The sequence below is a fragment of the Ceratotherium simum genome, chromosome 36, assembly GCF_057802395.1.
Source record: "Ceratotherium simum simum isolate JZ-2026a chromosome 36, ASM5780239v1, whole genome shotgun sequence".
In the NCBI taxonomy this organism is placed as follows: domain Eukaryota; kingdom Metazoa; phylum Chordata; class Mammalia; order Perissodactyla; family Rhinocerotidae; genus Ceratotherium; species Ceratotherium simum.
In genome coordinates, this window is record NC_141935.1 from 20,821,233 (window position 1) to 20,848,723 (window position 27,491).

Sequence of the window (27,491 nt, forward strand, 5' to 3'; positions counted from 1 at the left end):
TCTGCCCTTATTCGGTCTGGAAGCTTCAGCCTGGGGCAGAGGAGATGACCAGGAAAGGGGGATTTTCCTTGGAAACCTATCACTACAGGCCTCCTCTTAGACCTGGGATGAGGCATGGGAGTGAAATATGGTTCTTAGGCAAACTGGTGAGGCATGCCAGATTTCTTAATGCCAGACAAACATCCAGGAAATCAAAGGATATGCATCCATTTGAGCAAGTGTTGGTTTATTACCTTATGTCATAGGCATTTACAAAACAAAATAGAGACGTGCAGGGGGATTCTGAGCAGGCTGACAGACAAGTGCATACGATAAGCCAGGTGCACTGGCAACGTGGGATGGGGTCTCCCCGCAGAAGCAGCAAAGAGCATCTGTTCAGATAGCAAGATTTCCCCAGACAGGACAACCACACTGCCCCTAAGTTCTCTCCGCCTGTGCCACCTCCACCCCCGCTTCCCATACATCTAAGGTCCACGTTCAGCAGCAGCACCTTCCACGTGGAGGGGTGGTTTTCCCATCTCATGTCCCCTGGTCGGCCACCTAGATAGAAAAGGACGAGGGAGGCTTCTGCTAGCTCGCCTCCGCTGGGCTGACTGGCTCACCCTGCCACTGTGGGTCCTCAGGCTCTTCCTCCTCTTCCCCTGGGGGCCTGGGGACCACACTCTGGCTCTCTTCTTTGCATTAGACCCTCGAGGCATCTTCCTGCTGCTTGTGGGAGAAGCCAGCTTCTTGGAGGAGCCTTTCCGAGATGAGGCCCGGTCTGGACTGGAAGCTAAAGTTGCACTGGAGAATCTTCTAGCACCTTTCTTGGATTGTTCCTTTAGTAAGTCCAAGACTGTCTCTGCGAAACAAGCATTTCTTTAGTGAGACATGTTAAGTCCTGGAAACTAGCTCTAGTTAAAGCACCACCTACAGGAAACCTACGACTGCATGAGGGTTCTTTAATATAAGTTCTTTTGAAATTAATATTTTTTAATTCCCTTAACTGGCCTTGATCTAAATACACCACTTTTTTAATAGGGTCACTCCAGTGATACATGGCTCTGGAATACTTCCCTTAAGATGGTATCCCACTCCTAAAGTCTTTCCTGACTCCCCACCCTACCCCAAGGGAGAGATCCTCACTCTAGAGGCCTTCTCAGGCCCCCAAACATCCTTCTATACCAGAACCTCGGAGCTGTATTTATTTCTTTATTGGCCTGCATTACCTACCCCTCTCTCATTTGACTCTGAACTCGTTCAGGTCAGATTCACTGCTGTATCCCCAGGGATCAGCACAGTGACTGCTACAAAGTCAATACTAAATGAATGATGCCAAATGAATGAATGAATACATCATAGTTGATTGAATGAATGAATAGAGGACAACAGGTCACAGGGGAAGCAGGTTGCCCCACTCACTCTGGCATGCAGAGGACATGTACAGACTGAGCCACAGTTACAGCCCACATCCAGAGGATAAGCTTAGGTGAGAAACAAAGACCTCCCACCCCAGGAGCACTGCTTGCAGAGGGCACTGTGCCTGCGCCTCAACACCAAAGCCTGAGCCTAAGACAGAGATGGACTCACTGGCGAGTGGCCTGAATTGGACCCGCTTACTCTTGGTTTTCACCGGCACCGGCTTGTATTTGCACTTTCCTGGGGGTGCTCGCCTGAAAACAGATAGAAAAAGTGAGGACACAAGACTCCGAAGATGGAACCAGGAAATCAAGTTCGCCAGAAGGTGTACATTCGCAAGAATTGGGTTCAGCCCTCCCTTATCCATGGGGATGGGACAGATGTAGTGGGAAATATGTGATGAGCTCAGATGGAGAGGATAAATGACATGAGCAACACAGGGACATGGTGGGCCCTTGGGAGACAGTGTAGGGAGGGGGTTAGGGGCATGGGCGTGGTGACAGACAGAACTGGGTCCAAATCCCGGGGACCATGAGCAAGTAAACCTTGCTAAGTTTCAATTTCCACACCTATAAGATAGAAAAAGTAATACTACCCAAGCTTGCAGGGAGATGGTGAGGATTAAATGACAGCTATGTACTTGGCACACCATAAGTGATTGATAAATCACTTTAAATAAATTTTTTAATGAGATTAAAAAAAAGCACTTGGAACAGTGCCCAGCACATAACAAGTGCTGCACAGATGATGATGATGATGATGATATGATGATGATAATGATGTTGATAGTGTTGATGATATGATGATGATGATGATGATGATGATGATGTTGATGATGTTAATGATGACATGATGATGATGATATGATGATATGATGATGATGATAATGATGATGAGATGATGATGATGTTGATGTTGATGATGATGATGATGATGTGATGATGATGTGATGATGATGATGATGATGATGAGATGATGATGATGATGGTGGTGGTGGTGATTCCTTTTCAAGAGAATCCCTTCAAGAACTTATGGCACAGCCCCTCACATAATGCCAGCCTCTCTGCCTCCTAGTATAGTAATTCTTATACTGCTGTCCCGTGGGTGCATCTTCCGAAATAAAAGGGACCTTGGAGACCAAGAGCACTCCCACTATTCAGAGCAGAGCTGTAACTTTCCAGCCAGTCCCCACTGCCCCCTTCTCTGCATTGCTCCAACTTTGTCTCTTGTTGCTGTCATACCCATCCCAGGTGAAAAAAAAAGCAATTTCACTTATTTAATGAACACTTTTATAGTGCTTAGGCACCGTACTAATGCTTTATAAATACAACTCACTGAATCCTCACCCTAACCCTATGAGGTAGGTGCTATTGTTATCCCCATTTTTCAGAGGGGAAACTGAGGCACACAAAGGTTAAGAAACAGATGCAAGGTCACACAGCTAGTCGGTGGCAAGGCCAAGATTCAAACCCAGGCTCCAGGGTCTACGACTATAAAGGAAGGGCAGGAGGAAAAGATGGAAGGGGAAAACAATCATACATAAATAAATGGATTGCTCCTCAGAATGCTGGGATGGGTGCGTTTAGCGGAAAGACAGGGTGGATAAGTAGGCAGAGCAGAATCTGGATCCACTGCTACAGAAGCTGAAAGAAAGTCTGTACAATTCAACATAATTATAACTAAATGAATGGGTGGTGCTGAAATGATTTGACCCACAAAGAGAACTGAGTTCCTGTCCTCGGCCCTCTCTTACTAGCTGTACCTCAGGCAAGTGATTTAACTGATCTAGGCTCAGTTACCTTATCTGTAGGTTGAGGGTGCTAACCTGCCTCCCTAGGATTATGTCAGCATTAAATGAGAGGCTGCATGTGCCCTAGCACAGTGCCTGGTCCACAGCAAGAACTCAATCCATGTCAACTTGAGAGAACAATGAATGAGTAAGGATGACTTCAGTGTGGAACAGGCTTTACAGATGCTTTATGATTGACCTCTCACGGCTGCTCCTGTGACAGAGGGGAGCTAAATTATCCCGCAACCAAATCAGGAAAGGAAAAGGGATTCAGGCAGGAAACATGTTATTGGAAAGAACAGAACACCCCACTCAGGCGTTACCAGCAACTTGAAGCACGTTAAAGACTGTGGATTTGCTCCACCCCTAAGCACAAGAGATAGACCCAGTAGTGGAGACAGCCCAGTACCTACTTCACCCCTTGATGATCCTGTACCAGCTATCAGGACAGCACCCCAGGCACAGCCTCAGGGACTGAGCCTCTTCCAGGAACTTCTGAGAACACCTAAACCCAGAGCCCTGTTGCCAAATGGAGCTGAGCTGGGCCTGGCTCCTGAGCCCTGAGCAGCAACTGGACCTATTTGCCAAGTGTCTTCTGAACACCACTCCAGATATGGGGAATGTAAGCCTAGTAGGTAGTTTTCCTCCACTGGTCTATCTTCAAGCTGATTCGTGGGGAGACTGTCTTGCTTTGAGATAAAGCCAGTGCACAGCCTAGAGCCCTCAAGATAGATACACAGCATCATCCTCCCAGATGCAGGTACCAATCACACACTCAACAACCTCACAGATGGGAAGCTGTACAGTATCGTGGCTTTTGCCTGATCAGTGGGAGGTTGGTCAGCCTCTGAGAGAGGTGGGCAGAGAAGCAGAAGTAAACAGCATAGAGTCCACTAAGTGAACAAATACTGCCGCTGAATTCCAGAAACGGTCAGGTGGAGAAACCTGACAGTTTAAGATATTTGCCAAAGACCTTGAGACCTCTACCAAACCCAGGCGACTGGGTAGCAATACTTACTCAGGTGGTCAGAGGTGTACACCCATTGTCAGATGATCCCAGACAGAAGTTTCCAGAAGCATATTAAAAAAACAAAAACAAAACAGGAGCCACAGGTCCAGACTAGTCATCCTAGAAAGGCTCAAAATCCTCATTTCCAGCCACAAAGTGACCATCTCCCAAATATTCCATAATTCCTGTAGAGGCATAGTCTTACACTTTTTTTTTTTTTTTTTGCCCAATCTGCTTTTCATCTAAAGCAAAGATTTGCTTCATTGACAATTTCTGGTAATTCTTGGGGAGTGAGGACTGTTTTTATGACCTGCCGTGAAAAGAAGGACTGATAAAAATGCACCTGAGAAGAAAATAAGACCAAATCTCACCTTGATGGGTCAACAAATTTGTAAATAGATCCGTGTGGGGTGTAGGCACTTGGGTAAGAGGTGGCCAAGAAATAGAGCTCCCCTGAAAAACAGAAACAGGCAGTCAATAACAGGACATGAGGGAGGGCTGAAACCCAGAGCCGCATACACCAAAATCACCCACATGTGGTTATGGCCCCGAAATGCAGTGAGTCCTCCCCAAATCCTGATTGACAGCTAGGCCTTCACTGGACTGTGAGCTCCTTAAGGAGAAAGTCCATCTTTGAGCCCCCAAAGACTAGCTCAGAGTGTGGCCCAGCAGAGGCACATTTCTGTTGATGTTCATTGAAGCCAACTGGCCTGTCCTTTATCATCTCTTTGCTCTCAGAAACTTCACCTCAATGAACCTCCATTTCCTTCCCCAACACTTTACTAGCGAAAAGGATCCTCTGTGAAACACTGAAATAGGCCATTGACAGGGGGCGGTGCCTTGGCAACAGCCTTCCTGGCTTCAGGGCTGCTCTTGGGCAGAGTCTGCCTTGGAAACACCTTGGCAAGTCCACTCCATAAAATTCAGCCAAGGACACTTAGTTTTGTTTGCCAGATGACTGGTATCCCAAAACTGCCTGTTTTCTCCCTCAAGAAGTCCACAGGCACAAAAAAACAAACCAACAGAGCCAGGGTTTCTGAGGTGCATTTATTAGTCACTTTCTATGACCCCTTCCATAGTCCGTTATTTCCTCCTGCCCCCCACATCACTCTCCTCGATTTCCACCTTCTTCAGTCCTGGGGTTCCTTAGTTCCTGTGACCCTCCCCACTCTTCAGACTCTCCTCTTGGTCTTCTCCACACCCCACAGAAATCGCCTCCACCCACTCTCTCCTTCACCTCTTTTAGGAGGGGCCCCCGTTTCCTCCCAGTTCCTCCTGTTTGAACTCCAGAAAACCTCATTCTTTTCTCACAGTAACTACCTCATTCCACCTCATTTTGCAGTGACCAGGGAGGGACAGTATAGTATAGAGCTTATGAGCCCAACTTCAGAGTTAGGTAAATCTGAGTTTGAACTCTGATAACACCAGTTCCTATCTGTGTTGTCCTGGGTGACCTCTCAAGGTGTAACCTTCATGTTGTTTATTCATTTGTAAAATGGGGATAATAATACTCACATGATTATTAGGTCTTCAACTGAAAGTGTTCCGTAATCAGTAGTTACTCTTACTTTGTTATCTCTCTATGCTTAAGGGCTGGTGCTGTGACAGTTTTGTGAACCTGGCGTGATGTTTGTGCCATTGCACCGAATTTAATTCACTTGCTGCTGTGTGCTCTACACATGCTCTCTCTCAACTTTATGGAAGGAAACATCTACCAAATTGCAAACTGGAGAAGCCTGAAGCTTTAGACAGCTCTGGTTATTTAAACAATCTTCTTTGAACTTGTGGGGAACAATGACCAATGTTTGTCTCATGCTGAGTGTGAGGCTCATGGTCTTTGCAGAGCCCCACACACAGGGTAACAGCTGCCTGACAAAGTTTGCTTTTGTGTACAGTGGTCCCCCCTTTATCCACAGGGGATACATTCCAAGACCCCCAGTGGGTGCCTGAAACTGCAGACAGTACCGAACCCTATATACACTATGTTTTTTCCTATACATACATACCTATGACAAAGTTTAATTTATAAATTAGGCACAGTAAGAGATTAACAACAATAACTAATAATAAAATAGAACACTTATAACAATATTAACAATATACTATAATAAAAGTTACTGTAGATCTTAGCAACCTCAGTACACAATTTTTTTTCTTTCTTTCTTAAGTCAAGAACTTTCATCTTTTCACTTAAAGGAAGCACTTGACAGCTTCTCTTTGGCGTATCCGAATTGCCAACATCACTCCTTTTGTGCTTCGGGGCCATTATTGAGTAAAATAAGGGTTATTTGAACACAAGCACTGTGATACCATGACAGTGGACCTAATAACCGAGGGGGCTAATAAGTGACTAATGGGCGGGTAGTGTATACAGTGTGGATCCCTGGACAAAGGGATGATTCACATCCTGGGAGGGATGGAGCTAGACTGTGCAAGATTTTGTCACACTACTCAGAATGGCATGTAATTTAAAACTTATGAATTGTTTATTTCTGGAATTTTCCATTTAATATTTTTAGACCATGGATAAAAGAGCACAACTGTATCCTGACAAACTATATTTACAATCTTCCCCTAATAAGGGGTCTGAGGAGTTAGGACACACCCTATTCTAGAGCCAATTTGCACCCTCTGATTGGAAACTCCAGGCACCATTAGAGCTGATTCAACCATTAGATAAATGAGGTGTATGCTAAGTGTCTGCATGTACACAGGTCACCCTTGTACAGGGGCCACAGCAACCACAGCAAAGAATTCCTGGTCTAAAAGGAGAATTGAAAACCCTGCATTGCTGCATATTCCCTACACATGACTACACTTTATGTAAATTGTACATCCTAAACATGCCATAGACTTCCCATTGTATTTTTAGGGGAAAACAATGCAAGAAATGAATTTCATCTGTAGTGTTCAACTGACATTTTTAAAAATATATTTTAAGGCAAAACACACACACAGACATACACACACACCCAAAAACGATAATCTGCCATGTAAAACAAAATGCATGCAATGTGAATTTACTGCCAAGTATTATTACTTCGAGCAGCCCTCTTGAGAATGTGCTTCAGTAACTGACATTCAGAAATCCAACCCATCAGAACCCAGTAATGGGCAGCCCCACACCCACCACTCTCTCTGCAGTCATTTATTTACACCAGCTGTCAGCTAGAAGAACTCAGGAGATGAGCTGTAGCAATAGTGGAGGCAGAGTTCTCCGGTGCAATTAAAAATGACTTATCTAACACTGGTGACTGGTAATAAAATAATGAAATCATACTCAGATCTAATATGTCTGTAAGTGGAAAAGACTATGACACAAACAGAAAATCTGAACCACTCTGTGCAGAAATACAAAAGCAAGCAACTCTGGAAGAAAATAACTTGCCTTGGGGACAGCCTTCCTGGCTTCAGGGCTGCTCTTGGGCAGAGTCTGGCTTGGGAACACCTTGGCAAGTCCACTCCATAAAATTCAGCCAAAGACACTTAGTTTTGCTTGCCAGATGACTGGTATTCCAAAACTGCCTGTTTTCTCCCTCAAGAAGTCCACAGGCACAAAAAAACAAACCAACAGAGCCAGGGTTTCTGTGGTGGAGAGAAGCAAGCCACAGAAGAAGCCCAGGGTCCCTGGGCAGCCCTGCCTCCAGGGGGCTCCAGCCTCCTTGGGGCAGCAGTCTCTGGGAGCTCCAGCAGGGGTGAGGCCCCACCAGGCCTGTGGCTCTCACATCATCCACTTTCCACTGAGCATCATCCTGCCAAATGTGGTTCTCTCCTTTTTTACATGTTTGGACTTTGAATTTGGAACTCATAGAGACTTTTCCCTATGAAGAATAGTTGAATTTTCCAAAATACCCTCTGCTCCTCTAAAATAGTCATCTCAAACTGTCTATTCATAAGCTAGCTAAGAGGAAAGCATCCAGGAGCTGGCTGGATTTCTTTAAGGCCTACTCAAAGGTCTTGTACAGTACCCCCCATGGCTCAGAGTGGAAAGAAACCAAATATGTAGGAAATCTTTGAGGTTCTGGTTTACACTTATAGAGAATCCTAGGTCTGGAGGAGACCCTGAGAGGTCAACCCTGAGAGGTCAGTTTATTCTCTTCCTTGCCTCCAAGCGTGGCCAGATGCAGTGCCCAATACTGAAAAGATGGCAGGCCCTTTCCTCACTTAACATAAAACAAAATAAATTTTATCTTTCGAAAACATAAAAGGTAAAGCTGAAATTAAAAATCCACTTTCTGATTATAAAATTTTGAGAAATTTATTAGAGCTGTCTCTCTCTCTCTCTCTCTCTCTCTCGTATGTACACACATGCCTTTTTTTTGCTCCGTTCTGAGTAGCGTGATAAAATCTCGCACAGTCCCGCTCTGTCCCACGTGGACGTGAATGGCTTTAACATACGCCTAATCTGTCTAGTAAGTAGTCTCCCGCTGTCTACACTTTTCTCAGATCTCTTAAGAAAGAAAGTCTCCCTTGTTCATTCACAGCCATTGGAACCCTTGGCAGGGTCAGGAAAGAGCCCAATCCAGCTAGTGGCTGATCATCAGAGGTGCTCTCTCCCAGGCAACACCAGCAGGATAAATACCCACCATCCATTTGGTCTGCCCCACTACTGGCCCTGTCCACGTTCCTATAATTGCAGACTAGAATAAAATCAGGAAGGAGGGGGCACATGCACCTCCCTCATACCCAAAGGATTGAAAAGACCCAAGTGTAGACATTGATTGAAAAGACCCAAGTGTAGACCACAATGAGGTAAGCAGCTCAACCAAGAGGGGTAGATTGGCATATTCAATCTGTTTCCTCATTGGTGAAATGAGCATAATAATTACGTCATGGGGGTGTTGTGATTACTTAGAACAGTATCCAGTACATTATAAAAGGTGACTAAATGATAGTGAAAATAGAAGTGGTAGTTGCTATTTAAATAACAATAATAATGATAATAAATGTTCAGTTCACAATGTCTGTGATTATCTAAGTTCCAGTAAGCAGAAACAGAATAACTTTGTATGTTTGTTACCTGCTTCATCTTCAGCAAAGGAGATGATAAACTTGCTGTAGGTGCTGATCAGCCCTGGGAAGGCACAAGACTCAGTGTTGCCCAGGCAAATGTCTTGTTTCTTCCATTTCTTGGTTTTTCTATCTTCCTGCAAAGCCATAAGTCGACTAGATGAAAAATAAAACCTTACATTTTAGGAATCCATATTTCCACCTTGCAGGATATTTTTCTTCCTAGAATCAGGGAATCCTAGAGTACTAGGACTGGCTCTCCCATAGGAGATTAATAACTACCCTCTTCCAAGAATCGAAAAAGCTGCTTCAGCGGTACCTCAGTCACCCACTTGTCCCAGACAGCTAAGTTCATTTTCTATTATAAGAGGAGTTTGATGCCCTGTGAAGGTTGCACCACTATAAAAGACTAATATAATTTTTATTATTTGTGTGACCTTTGGCTATTTGCTCAGCATCTCTAAGTTTCAGTTTTCTCATCTGTAAAATGGGGAATGGTAATAGAATTTACCATGGGAGAGACTTGCGAAAGTTAAATAAAATGATATACATAAATACATCACATGTGCCTAGCATAGAATGAGGGCTCTAAAACCCACAGCTATTATTATTATTATGTCCGTATAGAAGCAGATAGATGCTTCATATCCTTCTGTCATCTATCTGAACTAAAGCAGGTTTTTAGAAGAAAAAAGAAAGGAAGTTGGGCAAACCAGAGGTATCACCTGAAAAGTTTTATGGAAACAGAGATGCCCAACTGCAGGTGATTCTAATAAATATGCTTCAATTAAACCCCAGGGATCTAACAAGTGATGATAAAGGAACTGGCCAATTAACAACTCAACCCCATCTCTGTAACCAAGAATTGCAGCATAAAAATATTAACATCCTTTCTAACTAAGATGGGGTAACAGGGACCAGATTTACCATCCTACCTTAAGCAGTCAAAGACCTAGACAAAATAGAATGATAATAGTTTAAAAGACACTGGAGATCAGACAATGGAGGACTGTGTTCCCTAAGATATGGGAAACAAACAAGGTAAGCTGCACAATTGTCCCAGCTTATTACCTCGAGAGAGTTTCCAGCTCAGGGAGGGAAAACAGGCAGAGCCTAAAAGACTCCTTGAGTTGAAAAGACAGAGATGAGAGTCCAGGAAGACTAATGCAGGAAGAGTCTGCAGGACAGATGTTGGAGAGAAGAGAGCTGCACAGAGAATGGACCCCCGAGATCTGGAGAGTGTCTCCCTCAAGTATCCGTCAGCATACTTAACAGCAGATACAGGTGAGGAAACTACTGTAAACAAAGGAAAGAATTAGAAAGAAAAGTACCTGGCACTTACTCAGGGTCAGGAACAGTGTGAGCATAATTCACAGGACATTGGGTAGAGTTCTCAGGAAAGTCTTGCCTCAATATTGAGGAATAGATAGCTCTGGAATAAGCACCATATTGGTCCTGCATAACAAATATTAACAGCAAGACTTGAAAGGCTCAAACTATTTCCAAGTAACTTAACTGTGCCCCAGAACAAAGGTCAAGAATATTTATAGGAATACAAAAATATTCAGCACCCACAAAGTCAAATTCACAATGTCTGACATCCAATCTAAAATTACTAGGCAGGTACAGAAGGAGGAAAATAGAACCCATAATAAAGAGAAAAATCAATTAATCAAAACTGACACAGAATTGACATAGGCAGACAAGAACATTAAAACAGTGATTATTACTATATTCCATATGTTCAAAAAGTTAAGTAGAGACACGGGAGATACAAAAGAACCCAAATCAAGTTTCTAGAGATGAAAAATACATCTGAGATTTAAAAAGAACACTGGATGGAATGAATAGCAGATTAGACGTTGCAGAAAAAGAGATTCATGAACTGAAGACATAGCAATAGACTATCCAAAATGAAACACAGAGAAAAAATTTTAAACAAGAATAATCATCAGTAAGCTGTGGGAAAACTTTAAGTGGCCCAATACACATGTAATTGGAGTATCCCAATGAGAGGAGAGAGAGGGAGTGGGGAAATAGAAAAATTATTTGAAAAAATAACAGCCAAAAATTTTCCAGATTTGATGAAATTCATAAACTCACAGATCCAATAAATGCAACCAAATCCAAGGGCAAGAAACATGAAGATAACTACACCAAGGATATCACGATGAAATTGCACAAAACCAATGATAAAGAGAAAACCTTAAAAGCAGCCAGAGAAAAAATGACACATTAAATATGGAGGAACAAATATAAGGATGACCGCAGATTTCTCATTGGAAATGAAGCAAAAGAGAAGAGAGTGAACAACACTTTTAAAGAATTAAAGAAAGAACATGTCAACATAGACTTCTACATTGAGCAAAAATATCTTTAAAAAATGAAGGAAAAATAAAGATGCAAGAGTGGAAAGAATTCATCACCAGTAGACCTATTTTTCAAAAAATGTTAAAGGAAGCTCTTCAAGCAAAAGAAATGATATCAGAAGGAAATAATGCATCTACACAAAGGAATGAAGAGTATTGGGAATGGTTGTATTCATTTCTTATTGCCACTGTAATGCATTACCACAACTTGGTGGCTTGAAACAACATACATTTATTCTCTTACAGTTTTGGAGGCCAAAATTTTGCAATGGGTTCCACTAGGCCAAAATCAAGGTGTTGGCAGGGCTGTGCTCCCATCAGAGGCTCTAGAGGACAACCTGTTTCCTTGCCTTTTCTGGCTTCTGGAGGTTGTCTTCATTTCTCGGCTCATGGTTCCATATCACATTGCCTTCTCTCACTGCTTCCATTGTCACATTGCCTTCTATCTCTTCTGTCTTCAAATTTCCCTCTACTTCCTTCTTCTAAGGATACTTGTGATTACATTTAGGACCCACCTAGATAATCCAGGACAATCTCCCAAATCATATACAGTATGTTTTGTGACCACAATCAAACTAATTAGAAATCAAACTAAATAGCAGAAAGATCTTCGGAAATCTTCAGATATTTGGAAACCAAAGAACATACTTCAAAATAACTCATGCAGCAAAGAAATTAAAAGAGAAATTAGAAAATGTTTTTAACTAAATGAAAACACAATATGTCAAAATTTATGGGATGCTGTTAAAGTAGTACTTGAGGGGAAATTTATAGCACTAAACATATATATTAGAAAAGATAACAGGTCTCAAATCAATGACCTCAGCTTCCAACTTGAGAAACTAGAAATAGAAGAGCAAATTAAACCCAAAGCAAAAAGGAAGGAAAAAGAGTATAAATCAATGAAATAGAAAATAGAAAAATAATAGGAAAAAAGTCAGTGAATCCAAAAGCTAGTTTTTGAGAAGATCAATAAGGTTGATAAACCTCTAGCCAGACTGATAAGAAAAAAAAGAAAGAGAGAGAGAGAAGACACAAAGTACCAATATCTGGAATAAGAAAAGTGACATCACTATAGTTCCCACAGTTATTAAAAGGATAATAAGGGAATAATATGAACAACTTGATGCCAATAAATTTGACAACTTACATAAACTGGACAAATTCCTTGAAAGATACGGACTACCATGGCTCACTTAGAAAGAAAGAAATAAACCGAATAGCCTATAACTATTAAAGAAATCGAATTTGTAGTTAAAAGTCCCCATAAGGAAAATTTCAGAGGCTTTCTGGTTTCCAGCCCAGCATGTAAGAAGCTTGGAAGTCACCACTTCATAATGAGAAATCAACAACTCTTCTTAGATCTGTAAGAGAAGCAAGGTCACAGGGCAAACCACTGCCACCAAAATTGGAGAGACAGACAGACAGATACAGAGAATCACAACTTACAGAAAAGCATGAGCAGAAACCCACAGGGGAATCAGTGCCATGGCTGGAAAACCTAAACTGTAGTTGACAAATTGCTGGAAGCTCAGTGTGGACAAGTCTGAGAGTTAAAAGCTCCAGGGGGTGCCCAGTCATAGGGATCCCCACACTTCTGTGACTTTCACCTCCACGAGCTGGACCAGGTTCCCACAGTAAATATCAGAGAAAAATCCCCTCTTGCTTCCCTCTAGAGGAGGGGCACAGGAACCATTTTGGAATATGCCAGTGCTTTCTGTTCTTGTTAACAAGCGTCTGCCCTCAGAAGAGACTATTTAACTAGAGACTAACCTGCTGGGATTTTATCAGAGCCTAATGGGCTTGGAGAAGGAAAATACCCAACTCTAGCCCACTCAGGCCACCCTGCCCCACCTAAGTGCGTATGGGTGGGGGGAGAATAACCGAAAAACACTTGTGAAGCTCACAGTCCAGAGGCACAGGCTCACTAAAAGACTGAGACCTAATCATAGGACTATAGAACACTTCCCCTGCCCCCACACTTCACCACCATGTTACCGAAGTCCTAATTACAGCAGTTCCTTTTACCCGGTATATTATGCCTGGCAATCAAGAAAAAATACAAGGCATACTGAAAGGCAAAAAACACAGTTTGAAGAGACAAAGCAAGCATCACAACCAGACTCAGACATGACAGGGATGTTGGAATTATCATACCGGGAATTTAAAACAACTATGATTAATATGCTAAGGGCTCTAACGGATAAAGTAGACAGCATGCAAGAACAGGTGAGCAATGGAAGCAGAGAGATGTATATTCTAAGAACCAAAAAGAAATGCTAGAGATCGAAAACACTGTAACAGAAATGAAGAATGCCTTTCATGGACTTATTAGTAGACTGAACATGGCTGAAGAAAGAATTTCTGAGCTTGAGGATATCTCAGTAGAAACCTCCAAAACTGAAAAGTAAAGAGAACAAAGACAGAAAAAAAACCCAAAATATCCAAGAACTGTGAGACAACTACAAAAGGTGTCACATAAGCATAATGCAAATATTAAAAGGAGGAGAAAAAGAGAAAAGAGCAGAACTATTTTAAACAATAATTACTGAGAATTTCCCTAAATTGTCAGATACTAAACCACAGACCCAGGAAGCTCAGAGAATATCAAGTGGGATAAATGATTAAAAAACTCACACAGAGGCATATCATATTCAAACTACAGAAAATCAAAGATAAAGAAAAAAATCTCAGGGGTGGGCCCAGTGGTGCAATTGGTTAAGTGCGCATGCCCTGCTGCGGTGGCCCAGGGTTTGCCGGTTCGGATCCCGGGTGCACACCGACGCACCACTTGTCAAGCCATGCTGTGGCAGCGTCCCGTATAAAGTGGAGGAAGATGAGCACGGATGTTAGCCCAGAGCCAGTCTTCTTCAGCAAAAAGAGGAGGATTGGAGATGTTAGCTCAGGGCCAATCTTCCCCACAAAAAAAAAAAGAAAGAAAGAAAAAAAAATCTCAAAAGAAGCCAAAGGGGGAGAAAAAACTTTACCCACAGAGGAGCAAAGATAAACATTACATCAGACATCTCCTTGGAAATCATGCAACCAAGAAGAGTGTGGAGTGAAATATTTAAAGTGTTGAGAGAAAAAAACCACCAACCTAAAATCCTGTACCTGGTGCAATTATACTTCAAAAATGAAGGAGAAACAAAGACTTTCTCAGACAAACAAAAATTGAGGGAATTTGTTGCCAGTAGATCTGTCTTGCAACAAATGTTACAAGAAGTTCTTTAGAGAGAAAGAAAATGATATAGGTCAGAAACTTGAATCTAGATAATGAAAGGAAGAGCATCAAAGAAGGAATAAGTGAAGGTAAAATTAAAACTTTTGTTTTTCCGGCCGGCCCTGTGGCTTAGCGGTTAAGTGTATGTGCTCTGCTGCTGGCAGCCTGGGTTCGGATCCCAGGCGCGCACCGACGCATCACTTCTCCGGCCATGCTGAGGCCGTATTCCACATACAGCAACTAGAGGGATGTGCAGCTATGACATGCAACTGTCTACTGGGGCTTTGGGGGAAAAATCAATAAATAAATAAAAATTATAAAAAAAAAAAACTTTTGTTTTTCTTACTCTCAATTGATCTAACGGCTAACAGTTTGTTCAATATAATAATAGCAACAATGTATTTGATTATGTATGCTTACGCATATAATTATATATTATAGATAATTGTATAATATAAATATACAATAATTATAATTATTAATGTATTATATAATAATTACTAATATAATACATTACAATGCTATACAAATTATTATATATTATATATATACTTATGTATGCTTATATCTAAGTGAAATGAATGACAACAATGATACAAGGGACAGGAGGCAGGAAGTGGGATTATTTTCTTACTATAAGGTACTCACTACTCATGAAGTGGTATAATGTTATTTGAAAGTGGACTTGGATTACTTGTAAATGTATATTGTGAACTCTAGGGCAACCACTAAAAAAAGTTTTTAAAAAATAGTATAATTCATATGCTAAGAAAAGAGAGAAAATGGAATTGTATATAGTGCTCAATTAAATCCACAAAAGGCAGAAAAAGAGTGGAAGACAAAAACAGGAACAAAGAATAAGGTCAACAAATAGAAAACAATAATGAATATGGTAGATATTAATCCACATATATCAATAATCACCTTGAATGTCAATGGTCTAAATGCACCAGTTAAAAGACAGAGATTGTCAGAGTGGATCAAAAAACAAGACCCAACTATACGTTGTCTACAAGAAAATGTCAGGCCTAGATGGCTTCATTTGGAATGAAGAAACACATAAGGAAGAAATTTTACACAAACTATTCCAGATAATTGAAGAAGAGGCTCTCCAACTCATTCTGTAAAGCCCGAATTAACCTGACGCCAAAATCTGACAAAGATATTACAAGAAAGAAAAACTATAGCTCGCTATCCCTTCATGAACATAGATGCAAAAAGATCCAAACAACACATTAGCAAATTGAATCCAACAATATAGTAATACAAAAATAATACGTTAATCAAATACATCATGACCAAGTGGTGTTTATCCCAGGAATGCAAGATTGCTTCAATGATAAAGGTTTAATATGAAACAAAAAGTCTGTAAAAAGATAATAAAAGGCTTCCAGAAATTTGGGAAAAGAAAAAGTAACTATATTCATAGACAAAATGATCTTCTACATAGAAAATCCAGTAGAATCTACAAAAAAAGTCACTAGAACTAATAAAGAGTTCAGCAAGGTTGCTGGATATAAGCTCATATATATATATGTATAGTATATACAAAAATATAATATCAATTCACAACCAGAAATTGTTAAAGAAATTTAACAAACAGGAATTTGTTAAATTGTTAGTTTAACAAACTGACATTTACCATAGCATTAAACACTGTGAAATACTTAGATGTGCAAGACGTCTCCACTGAAAACTGCAAAACATTGTAGCAGTTTTATTCACAATATCCCCAAACTAGGAACAGCGAAAATGTCCATCAACAGGGAAATAGATGAATAAATTGTGGCATACTCATGCAATTGAATATTACAAAACAATAAAGGAGACAAACTACTGATACATGCAACAACATTGATGAATTTCACAGACATTATTGAATGAAAGAAGCCATACACAAAAAAAGAGTACATACTAAATAATTTCATTTATGGAGAGTTCTAGAAGCAAAACTAACCTGTGATGAGAGTGGTTATCTCTGGCGTGTGTGTATGTGTGTGTGTGTGTGTGTGTGTGTGTGTGTGTAAGAATGTGTAAGAATGGGGTGGTATTGACAGGCAATAGGCAAGAAGGAATCTTCTAGAGTGATGGAAATGTTCTGCATGTTGATACGGTTGGTGGCAATATGAGTGTATACATTAGTTAAACTTTATCCAACTGTGCTCTTAAGAGATTGCATTTCACCATATGTAATTTATACCTCAATAAAAACGTTAAAATAAAAAAGAGAGAGGGGAAATCAACCCTTCCTTACCCACTCATGAAGTCTCCAAAGATGTAGAGGCCATTGAGATTTGGGGATTCACACCCCCGGTAGACATAACCTCCAGTGACTGACTTCCCCACTGTGTGGCCATAAGCATAGATTGGCAGAATGTCATCTGTCCAGGAACAAGAAAAAGAGTGAGTGTCTTGGCTAAAAATTGGGAGCTTTGAGGAGGAAGAAGAGGGCTTTTTAATGTAGTTGCCTGATGGAGTGGAGAACATTTTATCTCTTGGTCTTTGGTATGACAGGCAGCCAAGTGAATTATAAATAAAAAATCGTTTATTTTTCTCAATGGACCAGCCATGATATTTGTGAGCTTCCCATTTGACTGGCCTCTGCCAGCAGAGAGGAAGCCGAAATTCCCCCATCTGTGAGTCAGTGATCTGGAAATCCACCTAAATTTTTCCCTTTAGCTTGATATGGCAGATACTGAGGTTTAAGTATTTGGAATATTGCGAGGGTCTGTAAGACTGCTTTGTAATTTAGAGGACAAAAAAAGGCTAAGCAATGGCGATAAAGTCAGAAAATTGGAATTTTAAGCCAAGTGGAGTTTCTAAAGCATGCCTTGATTATTGATGTTTAGGGATTGTACTATTACTTGACTATATATAGAATATCATTTCAGTGGGCTATCCCAATTGGGAAATAAATAAAAACATACAGCCACCAATTTTCCTCTGCCAGCTGGTTCTTAGAATAGTATACCTAAAAATCACATGGGTAATTTATTTAAAATATAGATTCTTAGGTCAATCACACTCCCCTAATCCACCCAAGATTCAAATCCATTAGGTTAACAAGACTTCAAGGTGTTTCAGGTGCCAGTGGCTGGAGGACCACCCTGAGAAGCACTGTCACATAGGACACAAATAAAAGCACTTAAACACCCACAGGGTAGGACTCTCCCACATTTTATTCCCCCACCTCCACCTCCAACCCACTCAACTCATTCAAGAAATCACCCAGAGAGCTTGTTACTTACGCAAAGAAGTATTGTGACAAAGTTTTTGGTCGTAACATTCAAACCCTTCCTTGGCCCTCCAGCCATAGTTCCCGCCTTTAACAATGATGTCAATTTCTTCAAACCTGTTCTGTCCCACGTCCCCACAGAATATCCGGCCTCGACCCTGGCGCGTGATGCGGTCCCCTCGGTCCACGGCACAGCGCCACATGTTTCGGACCCCATAGGCATAGATGGCGGGGTGGGCCCCTGGCTCAGAAATGAATGGATTATCCAGGGGAACTCGGTACCGCTTGCCATCCGAGCCCGCCCTATTCACATCGATCCTTAGTACTTTTCCCAGCAAGGAACTTCTGAAAGAAAGAAGGCCAAGGAACAGGCACAGGATAAATCACCAGAAGTGGAATTACTGGATCATAGGCTAGTTCTATTTTTAATTTTTTGAAGAATCTCCATACTGTTTTCCATAGCAGCTGCACTATTTTGCATTCCCACCAACAGTACACAAAGGTTCAAATTTCTCTACATCCTGCCAATACTTGATGTGTTTTGGGTTTTTTTGGTAATAGCCATCCTAACAGGTGTGAGGTGATATCTGATGGTGGTTTTGATTTGCATTTCCCTGATGATTAGTGACCCTGAGCCTCTTTTCATACACCTGTTGGCCATTTGGATGCAAGATGAGTAAGTTCTAGAGATCTGCTGTACAACGTTGTCCCTATAATTAACAATATTGTATTGTACACTTAAAATTTTTTAAGAGGGTAAATCTCATGATAAGTATTCTAATTAAAAGAAAACAAAATAGCACAGGACCTGAGGAGACTGCTCAGGAGGGCCAATCTCAAGCAACTTCCAAGAATCACGTGGGGAGACATGACATATATGTATACACACACACACACACACACACAATATATACATATATATAAGATGTCAAGACTTCCCAATTTTTGGCTCCAAGAGAACCACTAGGCAAAACTTTGATGCTGTCCTGGCCCATGTGGCCCTGAGCAAGTTGCAGCCTCAATTTTTTTTTATAATGGGATGGTTTCTCTCAAGTTTGGTCTAATACTATGAGTTTTTGAAAGAAGCCGAGTTCTGTTCTTCCTCATACAGCAATGTGGTCAGTAGAAAGAACAGAGGCTTTTGAGAGGCTCTGCCAATGACCGTGGTCTCTGGGCCTCAGTTTCCTCCTCTGCAAAGCAGGAGAGAATAACACTGCCTCTCAGTGTGGTTGTGACGTAAAGATTAAATGAGTTATTGTGTACAGAGCATGTAATGGAATTCCCGACACACAGTAGGCATTTGACGAATGTTAGCTCTTCATTATTATCAAATTTAATATTTTTCTTACTAGGGATAATGGGAGCCAAGTGCTTGCTGGGTGCAAAGGGCAGAAGGGTCACATGACCTTTATCTAGGCAACGCAGCCTCAGTGGGCTCCACGCCAGATTGTCTGAGTTTGAATTCTGGTTCTGCCACTTACTTGCTGTGTGACCTTGGACAAGTGACATTATTCCTCTCTGCCTCTGTCTTCTTGTCTGCAAAATGGCTATCATAATACCTACACTTCATAGGATTCATTCATCCCACATGTATTTATGAAGGGACTCCCTGTGCCGGACACTATTCTAGGTGCAGGGGATACATCAGTTAACAAAATAGATAAACATTCTTGCCTTCATGAGTTGTTAGAATTATAGTCTTGAATACACATAAGGTATTTAGAACAGCACCCGACACACAGTAAGCACCCCAGACATATTAGCTCTTATTGACTAACTTCTCATGTGTTTCCAGGGCCTGGCATGGTGTCTGGAACACAGTGCTCAATAATATTGTTGAGCTGAATTGAATTGGACGGTCAGATCTCGGTGTGGTAAATAATGGCCTGCTAACATATATTAAATATTCTGAATTCGTCTCTACATAGGCCTCTGAGAGTTACATTGAGCATCTATAACATTAATTACCAAAACGTACTGCCTGAAATGCATAGGACAGAAAACCAAATGCTCCTCCCACTTGCCTCAACAGAGGGGGCTACGCTTTGCAGTAAGTGATTTGGGTTTGACCCTCTGCAGACCCCATCTCAGCAAAAACGTTGCACCAGGGGCTCACCCTAAAGGGACAGGGGCCCAGCCCCCATCCTGCTTACTTGTTCTGAGCATTTCCAAACTTGCCGAAGGGATCCCCAGCCTGTCCTCCATCCCCAGTGAATATGTACATATAGCCATCCAAGCCAAAGAGAAGTTGTCCACCATTATGATTTGAGGCTGGTTCTTCTATCTCCAAGATGACCCTGGAAGGAAAAAAAATCCATGCGTGAGGTTTTGATACAAGCTGAAGCTGCATCCTCTTGAGACACTCAGAAATGACTGGTCCAAGCCAGGTAGGACCTGCTTCAGAGTTTCCAAGGATCACAAAGCAGGTAGCTTTGGGGCTCTGAGGCATCCCTTGTTTCCTAGTATGACTCCTTGATGGATTGTTTTTCTTTCATATCATAACTTCATGAGCTGGAGACACAGCCAGAGTAAGAATCATCCCTTCCTTGGCCTTGCTCTCTGCTCTGCAAGAACACTCAATCCCTTCCTTTGAGCAAACCAGCAGGGGCTAGTCTATCAGTTCTTCATGCTCTTTTCATTCCTTCATCCTGTCTATATGGGAAAAGAGCAATAAGGCAGAAAAGAAAAGAGGGAAAGAAAGTAGAATAGAAAAGTGGAAAGAGTATGAGCTCAGGGTCAGTTAGAGCTGAGTCCTTCATCTGACTGTGCGTCAGTAGCTTTATGGCCTGGTGCCACAGCCTCCTGGGAGGATGAGAATTCCCACGTTCAAGGTAAAGGGCCTGGGATCTAATTACCACACAATAATCAGAGGCTGCTATTATGTTTAATATATTGATATTATCTATAATCATTTCCCAAACTCTTATGGCCACTGACCTTTGCTTACCTTCTGTAAAACCAAGCAAGCATGGCTCCAGTTAGGTAACTGTAAGGTGATGGCTATACCCCATGAAGACCTTTGACTCAAAAGTCTAACTTGGCTGTCCTCATTAATCAGCAATGACTCCTTTGTCAACATTATGTGCTGATGGCTCTAAAACCAGGAAAGTTCCCCTATATCATCTCAGAGAAATGATTGGCATTATTTTGGAGCACAGTACAGAGTTCTCTTGCGTATGGCTCACCTCTCTGATTTTGGGTCAGCTTTGTTAGGATCAGCCCGAGAAACCTTCATCTCACTAATCCGGATCTTTTCTACCTTCTTCTTGCCCAGGCATGAATAATAAATATAGAACTTGTGGTTACGGCGGAATTTGGGATGAAAAGCCAGCCCCAAGAAGCCTCTCTCATCCCCAATCCATGGAGTGGTCAACACGATGCTCTTGAGGTCCAGGAAGGGTTGTTCCAGGCGACTCCCGTCAGGCAGATAGACCCACACCACCCCCACCTGCTCAGCCACGAAGAAGCGATGGGTGCCGTCCCCAGCATGGACCATGGAAACGGGATTCTTCAGCCCATTGGCCACCTCGGTCAGGCAGAGCTGCAGGCAACCCTGACGGTCCTCGGCCACCACACCCAGGTTGCGATTGAGATGGTCATTCCTCAGGATGTTAGGGAAGCAATAGTCCTTGTCAGGAAGGTTGAGGAGGTGGCAGAAGTGGGCACCAGTCTTTTCCTGGGACCCCTGGAGGCGACGGTCATTGGTGAGCAGGGAGATGGCGGAGTGGCAGTTAGAGTGGAATGCAGAGCAGTAGTCAGAGCAGAGGCCAGGAAGGTTCCGGAGGGGCGTCCGAGGGTTCTCAGCATCATAGAGGTGGGCCGCATAGGGCGAGCACTCCTAGAAAAGAGAAGGAATTTCAATCTCAGTGGTCAGACTAGTCACAATGGGACTGGTCCCAATTTTTGAGAAGACGAAGGAAAAATGGTCTGGGAAAGAATCAGGATTCTGGAGTTTCTATTACCAACTACTGGTAAAGCTCTTCTCTGGGACCCAGATTTTCTACCCAGGAAAGCAGAAAGAGGTGGGGCGGAATCTCTCATATTCACTATACAGCTCTACCATTAGTTCTTGACACACAAAGTTTTATTAAACGGTGGATTTTTTTGAAGAAATAGTAGGTATCAAATTTCTCTATCTTTCCCTTTATCAAATCTTACAGATACAGATCTGTAAGATTTTATTTCTTTATACAAATCTGAAACAATCTGGCAGAAGTTTCACATTTATTAAATCTGAGTGTTAATTATTTAATTTTCTGTGCTTTTTTATATGTTTGAAATATTTTACAATTTAAAAATAAAAATTATCCAAATGGAAGTGAACTTCTCACTGTTTGCAGATGACATGATTTTATATATAGAAAACCCTAAAGAATCCATCAGAAAACTATTAGAAATAATCAACAACTACAGCAAAGTTGCAGGGTACAAAATGAACTTACAAAAATCAGTTGCATTTCTATACTCTAAGAACCAACTAACAGAAAGAGAACTCAAGAATACAATCCCATTTACAATTGCAACAAAAAGAATAAAATATCTAGGAATAAATTTAACCAAGGAGGTGAAAGACCTATACAATGAAAACTGTAAGACATTATTGAAAGAAATTGATGACGACATAAAGAAATGGAAAGATATTCCATGCACGTGGATTGGAAGAATAAACACAGTTAAAATGTCCATAGTACCTAAAGCAATCTACAGATTCAATGCAATCCCAGTCAGAATCCCAATGACATTCTTCACGGAAATAGAACAAAGGATCCTAAAATTCATATGGGGCAACAAAAGACCTTGAACAGGTAAAGCAATCCTGAGAAAAAAGAACAAAGCTGGAGGCATCACAATCCCTGACTTCAAAACATACTACAAAGCTATAGTAATTAAAACAGCATGGTACTGGTACAAAAACAGACACACAGATCAATGGAACAGAATTGAAAGCCCAGAAGTAAAATTGCACATATATGGACAGCTGATCTTTGACAAAGGAGCTAAGAACATACAATGGAGAAAGGAAAGTCTCTTCAATAAATGGTTTTGGGAAAACTGGACAGCTACATGCAAAAGAATGAAAATAGACCATTATCTTTCACCATACACAAAAATTAACTCAAACTGGATTAAAGACTTGAAGGTAAGACGTGAAACCATAAAACTCCTAGAAGAAAATACAGGCAGTACACTCATTGACATTGGTCCTAGAAGGATCCTTTTGAATACCATACCTACTCGGGAAAAGGAAACAGAAGAAAAAATAAACAAATGGGACTTCATCAGACCAAAGAGCTTCTGCAAAGCAAAGGAAACCATGAACAAAATGAAAAGACAACCCACCAACTGGGAGAAAATATTTGCAAATTATATATCTGACAAGGAATTAATCTCCAAAATATATAAAGAACTCATACAACTCAACAACAAGAAAACAAACAACCCCAGGGCTAGCCTGGTGGCATAGTGGTTAAGTTCACGCACTCCGCTTCCGCTGCCTGGGGTTTGTGGGTTCGGATCCCAGGCGCGGACATATGCACTGCTTATCAAGCCATGCTGTGGCAGCAACCCACATAAAAAGTAGAGGAAGATGGGCACAGATGTCAGCCCAGGGCCAATCTTTCTCAGCAAAAAGAGGAGGATAGGCCACAGATGTTAGCTAATCTTCCTTACAAAAAAAAAAAATCAAAAAATGGGCCGAGGATATGAACAAGCATTTTTCCAAAGAAGATATATGAATGGCCAACAGACAAATGAAAAGATGTTCAACATCACTAATCATCAGGAAAATACAAATCAAAAATACAATGAGATATCACCTTACACCTGTTAGAATGGCTATAATTACCAAGACAAAAAACAACAAATGTCAGAAAGGATGTGGAGAAAAGGGAATCCTCATACACTGCTGGTGGGAATGCGAACTGGTGCAGCCACTACGGAAAATAGTATGGAGATTCCTCAAAAGATTAAAAATAGAAATACCATACGACCTAGCTATTCCACTACTGGATATTTATCCAAAGAACTTGAAATCAAAAATTCAAAGAGACTTATGCACCCTTATGCTCATTGCAGCATTGTTCACAATAGCCAAGATGTGGAGGCAACTCAAGTGTCTATCGACTGATGAACAGATAAAGAAGATGTGGTATATGTATACAATGGAATACTACTCAGCCATAAAAAAAGACAAAATCATCCCATTTGCAACAACATGGATGGATCTTGAGGGTATGATGTTAAGCGAAATAAGCCAGACAGAGAAAAACAAACACTGTATGACTTCACTCATATGTGGACAATAAACAAATACATAGACAATGAGAACAGATCAGTGGTTAACAGAGGGGAAGGCGGTTGGGGGGTCGGCATAAGGGGTAAAGGGGCACATGTATATGGTGACTGACAAATAATAATGTACAACTGAAATTTCAGAGTGTTCAGAGTGTTATAAACTGTTATGACCTCAATAAAATAAAAGAGTCAAAACAGACTCACGGTGGATCAGTCCCAGAGATTAGGCATATGGTCATTTCTTCACATATTTATTTAAAATATTTAAGTGTTTAATATATACCAAGTGCCATGCTGGGAGCTACACAAACTTGGATTGTGGCTATAGGGCCACACGGCTGCTCTTTACCCAAACATACAAGGACTGTGTGCCCGAAGCAGCATCTGCTTCTCAGGCCTCCCTAAATTATAGCATTTTTTTGGAGGAAAATAGAATACTGGGGGTAGACAACCAACTCCCAATAGTGATGGAAGACAGAAGCAACTGAGATTAGGAAAGGAAGAAAGGCTGCTTTAAGAGTAGAGTTTGGGGCCCGGGAACAGAGCAGGGTCCACTGGCCCAGAACCCCTTTCTGATCAGACATCTCTCCCAGCCAGATGGCGGGCCAGCACAGGACTGTCTGTTCTCTCATCACTTGACAAAGGGACCTGCACCATTTCCCGCATGTATTTGAGTTCCCTGACCTCTCCTGTTGCAAGCCTGGTTCCAGACGGCAGAGCAGGGAAGAGGGGAAGAAAGAGCCCAGAGATTCCCAGAGTCTCCCCCTGGGCTGCCTTTTTCAGTTTAGGATACTTGTCCGAGCTGCTGAACTGCCCTGAGTCTCACCTCAGTGACTCTGTCCACTCCTGGGGAGGAGGAAGAAGAGAAGGGGGGCGACGGAAATAAGAGTGAAATACCAGGGAACACAAGGGGGCTGTGGAAATATAACCACCACCATGGCACACCCTTGCACAGCAATCCATTCTAACTTAGCTCAGTAACTATCACTTCTCTCTCTTAGAAAACTAAGGCCCAGGGGGAGTGTCCACTCTGCTCCAGGCACTGCTCTCTGCTCTGCGGATGCAGCGAGCAAGACACACAGAGGCTCTGTTCTAACGGAGCTGAGGCTCGCCTGAGGTCAGAAAACCACGAAGTGAATGGGCCGGTGCTGTTGTGACTGTACTCTGGCAGGTGTGACCAGAACAGCACAGGACTTGGAGCCTGAGCCTCTGGATTTACGCCCTGGCAGAGACCTTGGACAAGTGTTTTAAAACTCCTGATTCCTCGTCAGTAAAATGGGGGTCATCCTAACTGCCTGCAGAATCATTGGGGGAACATGTATAGGGGAAGAGAAAGGGAGGGCCTTGTAAATTTTAATAAATAGACACGTATAGGTTATTCTGATTCCTCAAATCCCTAAAACAGGAGAGCTGCTGAATTTGGCTTTCTGAAACCTCACCCAATAGGGAAAGGAGGAGGGAGGAGACATTTTTACCAGGGGTATTTCAGAAATTAATAGTCTCAATGTTGCTCATAGGAGCCCAGCTTCTACCCAAATGTTTATCCCAGAGTTATTTCTCCAGGAAACTGCGAAGGGGTGGTGCCCAAGGTGAGAAAGCACAGCCTAGGGCCATGTCACCTGGAGGGCCGGCTTCTGTGCCAGGCTTTGCTGTTTTCCCTGCATGGGGAGTTGGGTTGGCTAGCGTGCTCCAGAAGAGTGGCAGCAGGAGAGCCAAGTCATTGCGCTGACATGCCCTGGAGGGTCCCAGATCAAAAGTCTGCCCGGACTTCCTGTGTCTCCCCCCAACACATCATTAGAGCTCTCCTCCCCATGGCAACCTCTTTCACCAGCTCTCCAATGCTGACTGTCCCCTGCACCCCTGAACCCCTCTTCCCACAAAGGCAGTGTGTGCAGCCTGCACCAGGCATAGGTTCAGGCTGAGCTCAACTGAGGTGACGCCTGCCAGGGATGTGGGTTTTGGCCGCTGGAGAGCCAGGAGAAGCAGAACTTCTGTGAGTCATTGCCACTCAGCGGCTTAATGTTCTCCCAATCCAGCTCCGGAATGCTGGGGAGAGCCCCCCAACCTTTGCCACCACCATCATCACCCCAGAGAGCCCCGGCACAAATGACCCAGAGGAGGACTGGACCCCAGCAGATGCCACCACTCCCTCCACACACGCCGTAAACACCTCAGGTGTGTACTGTGCCCAGCTCTCAGAGCACTGCAGGGGGGACCCAGACAATAGCTGCTCTGAGAGCTTCAGGAATAATACCCATCTCATTCCCCCAGGGCCTGAGAAAGCAGCAGGGCCCACAGAACCCCAGAGGGAGAGCTTTGGGAAACCAGTGGAAACCAAACTCAGCACACCCTCGCCTCCGTGTGCCTGTCCAGAGCCCAAAGCAGCCACCGGTGAGCTTCTAAAGGACTGGATGCCCAGAGAGCAGCCCCCCAGGACCCACGCCATCCAGCGCAGCACCCCGACGATCTGCTGCAGCTGGAAGGCACTTTTCTAAGCCAGCTCCCCCACTTCCCTCCCCACAGGGTTATTTTTTATGCTCAGGCTTACCTGGCAAAGGATGTCTTTAATGTAACGGCCACAGAGCTCATGTCCCCTCAGATCAAAGTAGTCCAAGATGTCCTGGTACCGGGCAGCGATGCGGTGGTCCTTACGCTGGTCACAGCAGCCGAAGGACTGGTAGTCAGAGCAAAACTCGAGATGCAGGGGGGGCTTGAAGGGGGGCCCGTAATCCAGGCACTGGGGGTGTCCCTGCAGCAAACCCACCTGGCCCAAGAATGTGAGGCAGAGGCAGAAAATGCAGGAAGAGGTAGGGAGCCAGGGTACCCGCCAGAGGGACCTGGGGGGACCACACCTAGGAATGGATTTTCCCAGCATCATGGCCTTGGGAACACTCAAGCTGCTGTGTTTGCTCAGGTCGGCTTCCCTACTCTGCGTTAGTTCCCTCCCTCTCCCCCCACCCCACCCCTCCAGGGTTTTTTCTTCCTTCCTTCTCCTCCTCACTCTCACCAAGTTCACAGAGGTGGTTTCTGAGCAGTGTCCCTTCTGTAGGCTGGGTGGCTAAATGTCTCTTGTGAAAGGAATGAGAGTTGTCCCTGTTCCCTCCAATCCCCTAAACGTGAAGCTGGCACAAGTCCCCACCCCCACTGCTGAGTTATTGGGGTGCATG

At 42.7% G+C, this 27,491-nt stretch overlaps 1 protein-coding gene across 1 annotated transcript; it reads right to left on the reverse strand.

The window, feature by feature from the left end:
- Positions 1–464: 464 nt before the first annotated feature.
- On the reverse strand, positions 465–27,214 carry HHIPL2 (HHIP like 2). The gene is made up of 9 exons (XM_087424244.1): positions 26,873–27,214; positions 21,216–21,868; positions 20,184–20,327; positions 18,044–18,375; positions 17,050–17,176; positions 9,217–9,362; positions 4,568–4,649; positions 1,570–1,652; positions 465–841 (listed from the first exon to the last, which is right to left on the reverse strand). Exons 1-9 carry the CDS (start codon positions 27,200–27,202, stop codon positions 465–467), a joined length of 2,274 nt encoding a protein of 757 aa, XP_087280370.1. The 5' UTR covers positions 27,203–27,214.
- Positions 27,215–27,491: the final 277 nt, after the last annotated feature.

Excerpts from the sequence above, each read along its gene's own strand:
- HHIPL2 (XM_087424244.1), bottom strand. The coding sequence starts at position 27,202 with ATGATGCTGGGAAAATCCATTCCTAGGTGTGGTCCCCCCAGGTCCCTC. Across the intron at positions 18,376-20,183 it reads TTTGGAAATGCTCAGAACAA|AAGTTCCTTGCTGGGAAAAG; the intron begins GTAAGCAGGATG and ends TCTTTCTTTCAG. Across the intron at positions 17,177-18,043 it reads TTGTCACAATACTTCTTTGC|ATGACATTCTGCCAATCTAT; the intron begins GTAAGTAACAAG and ends GTTCCTGGACAG.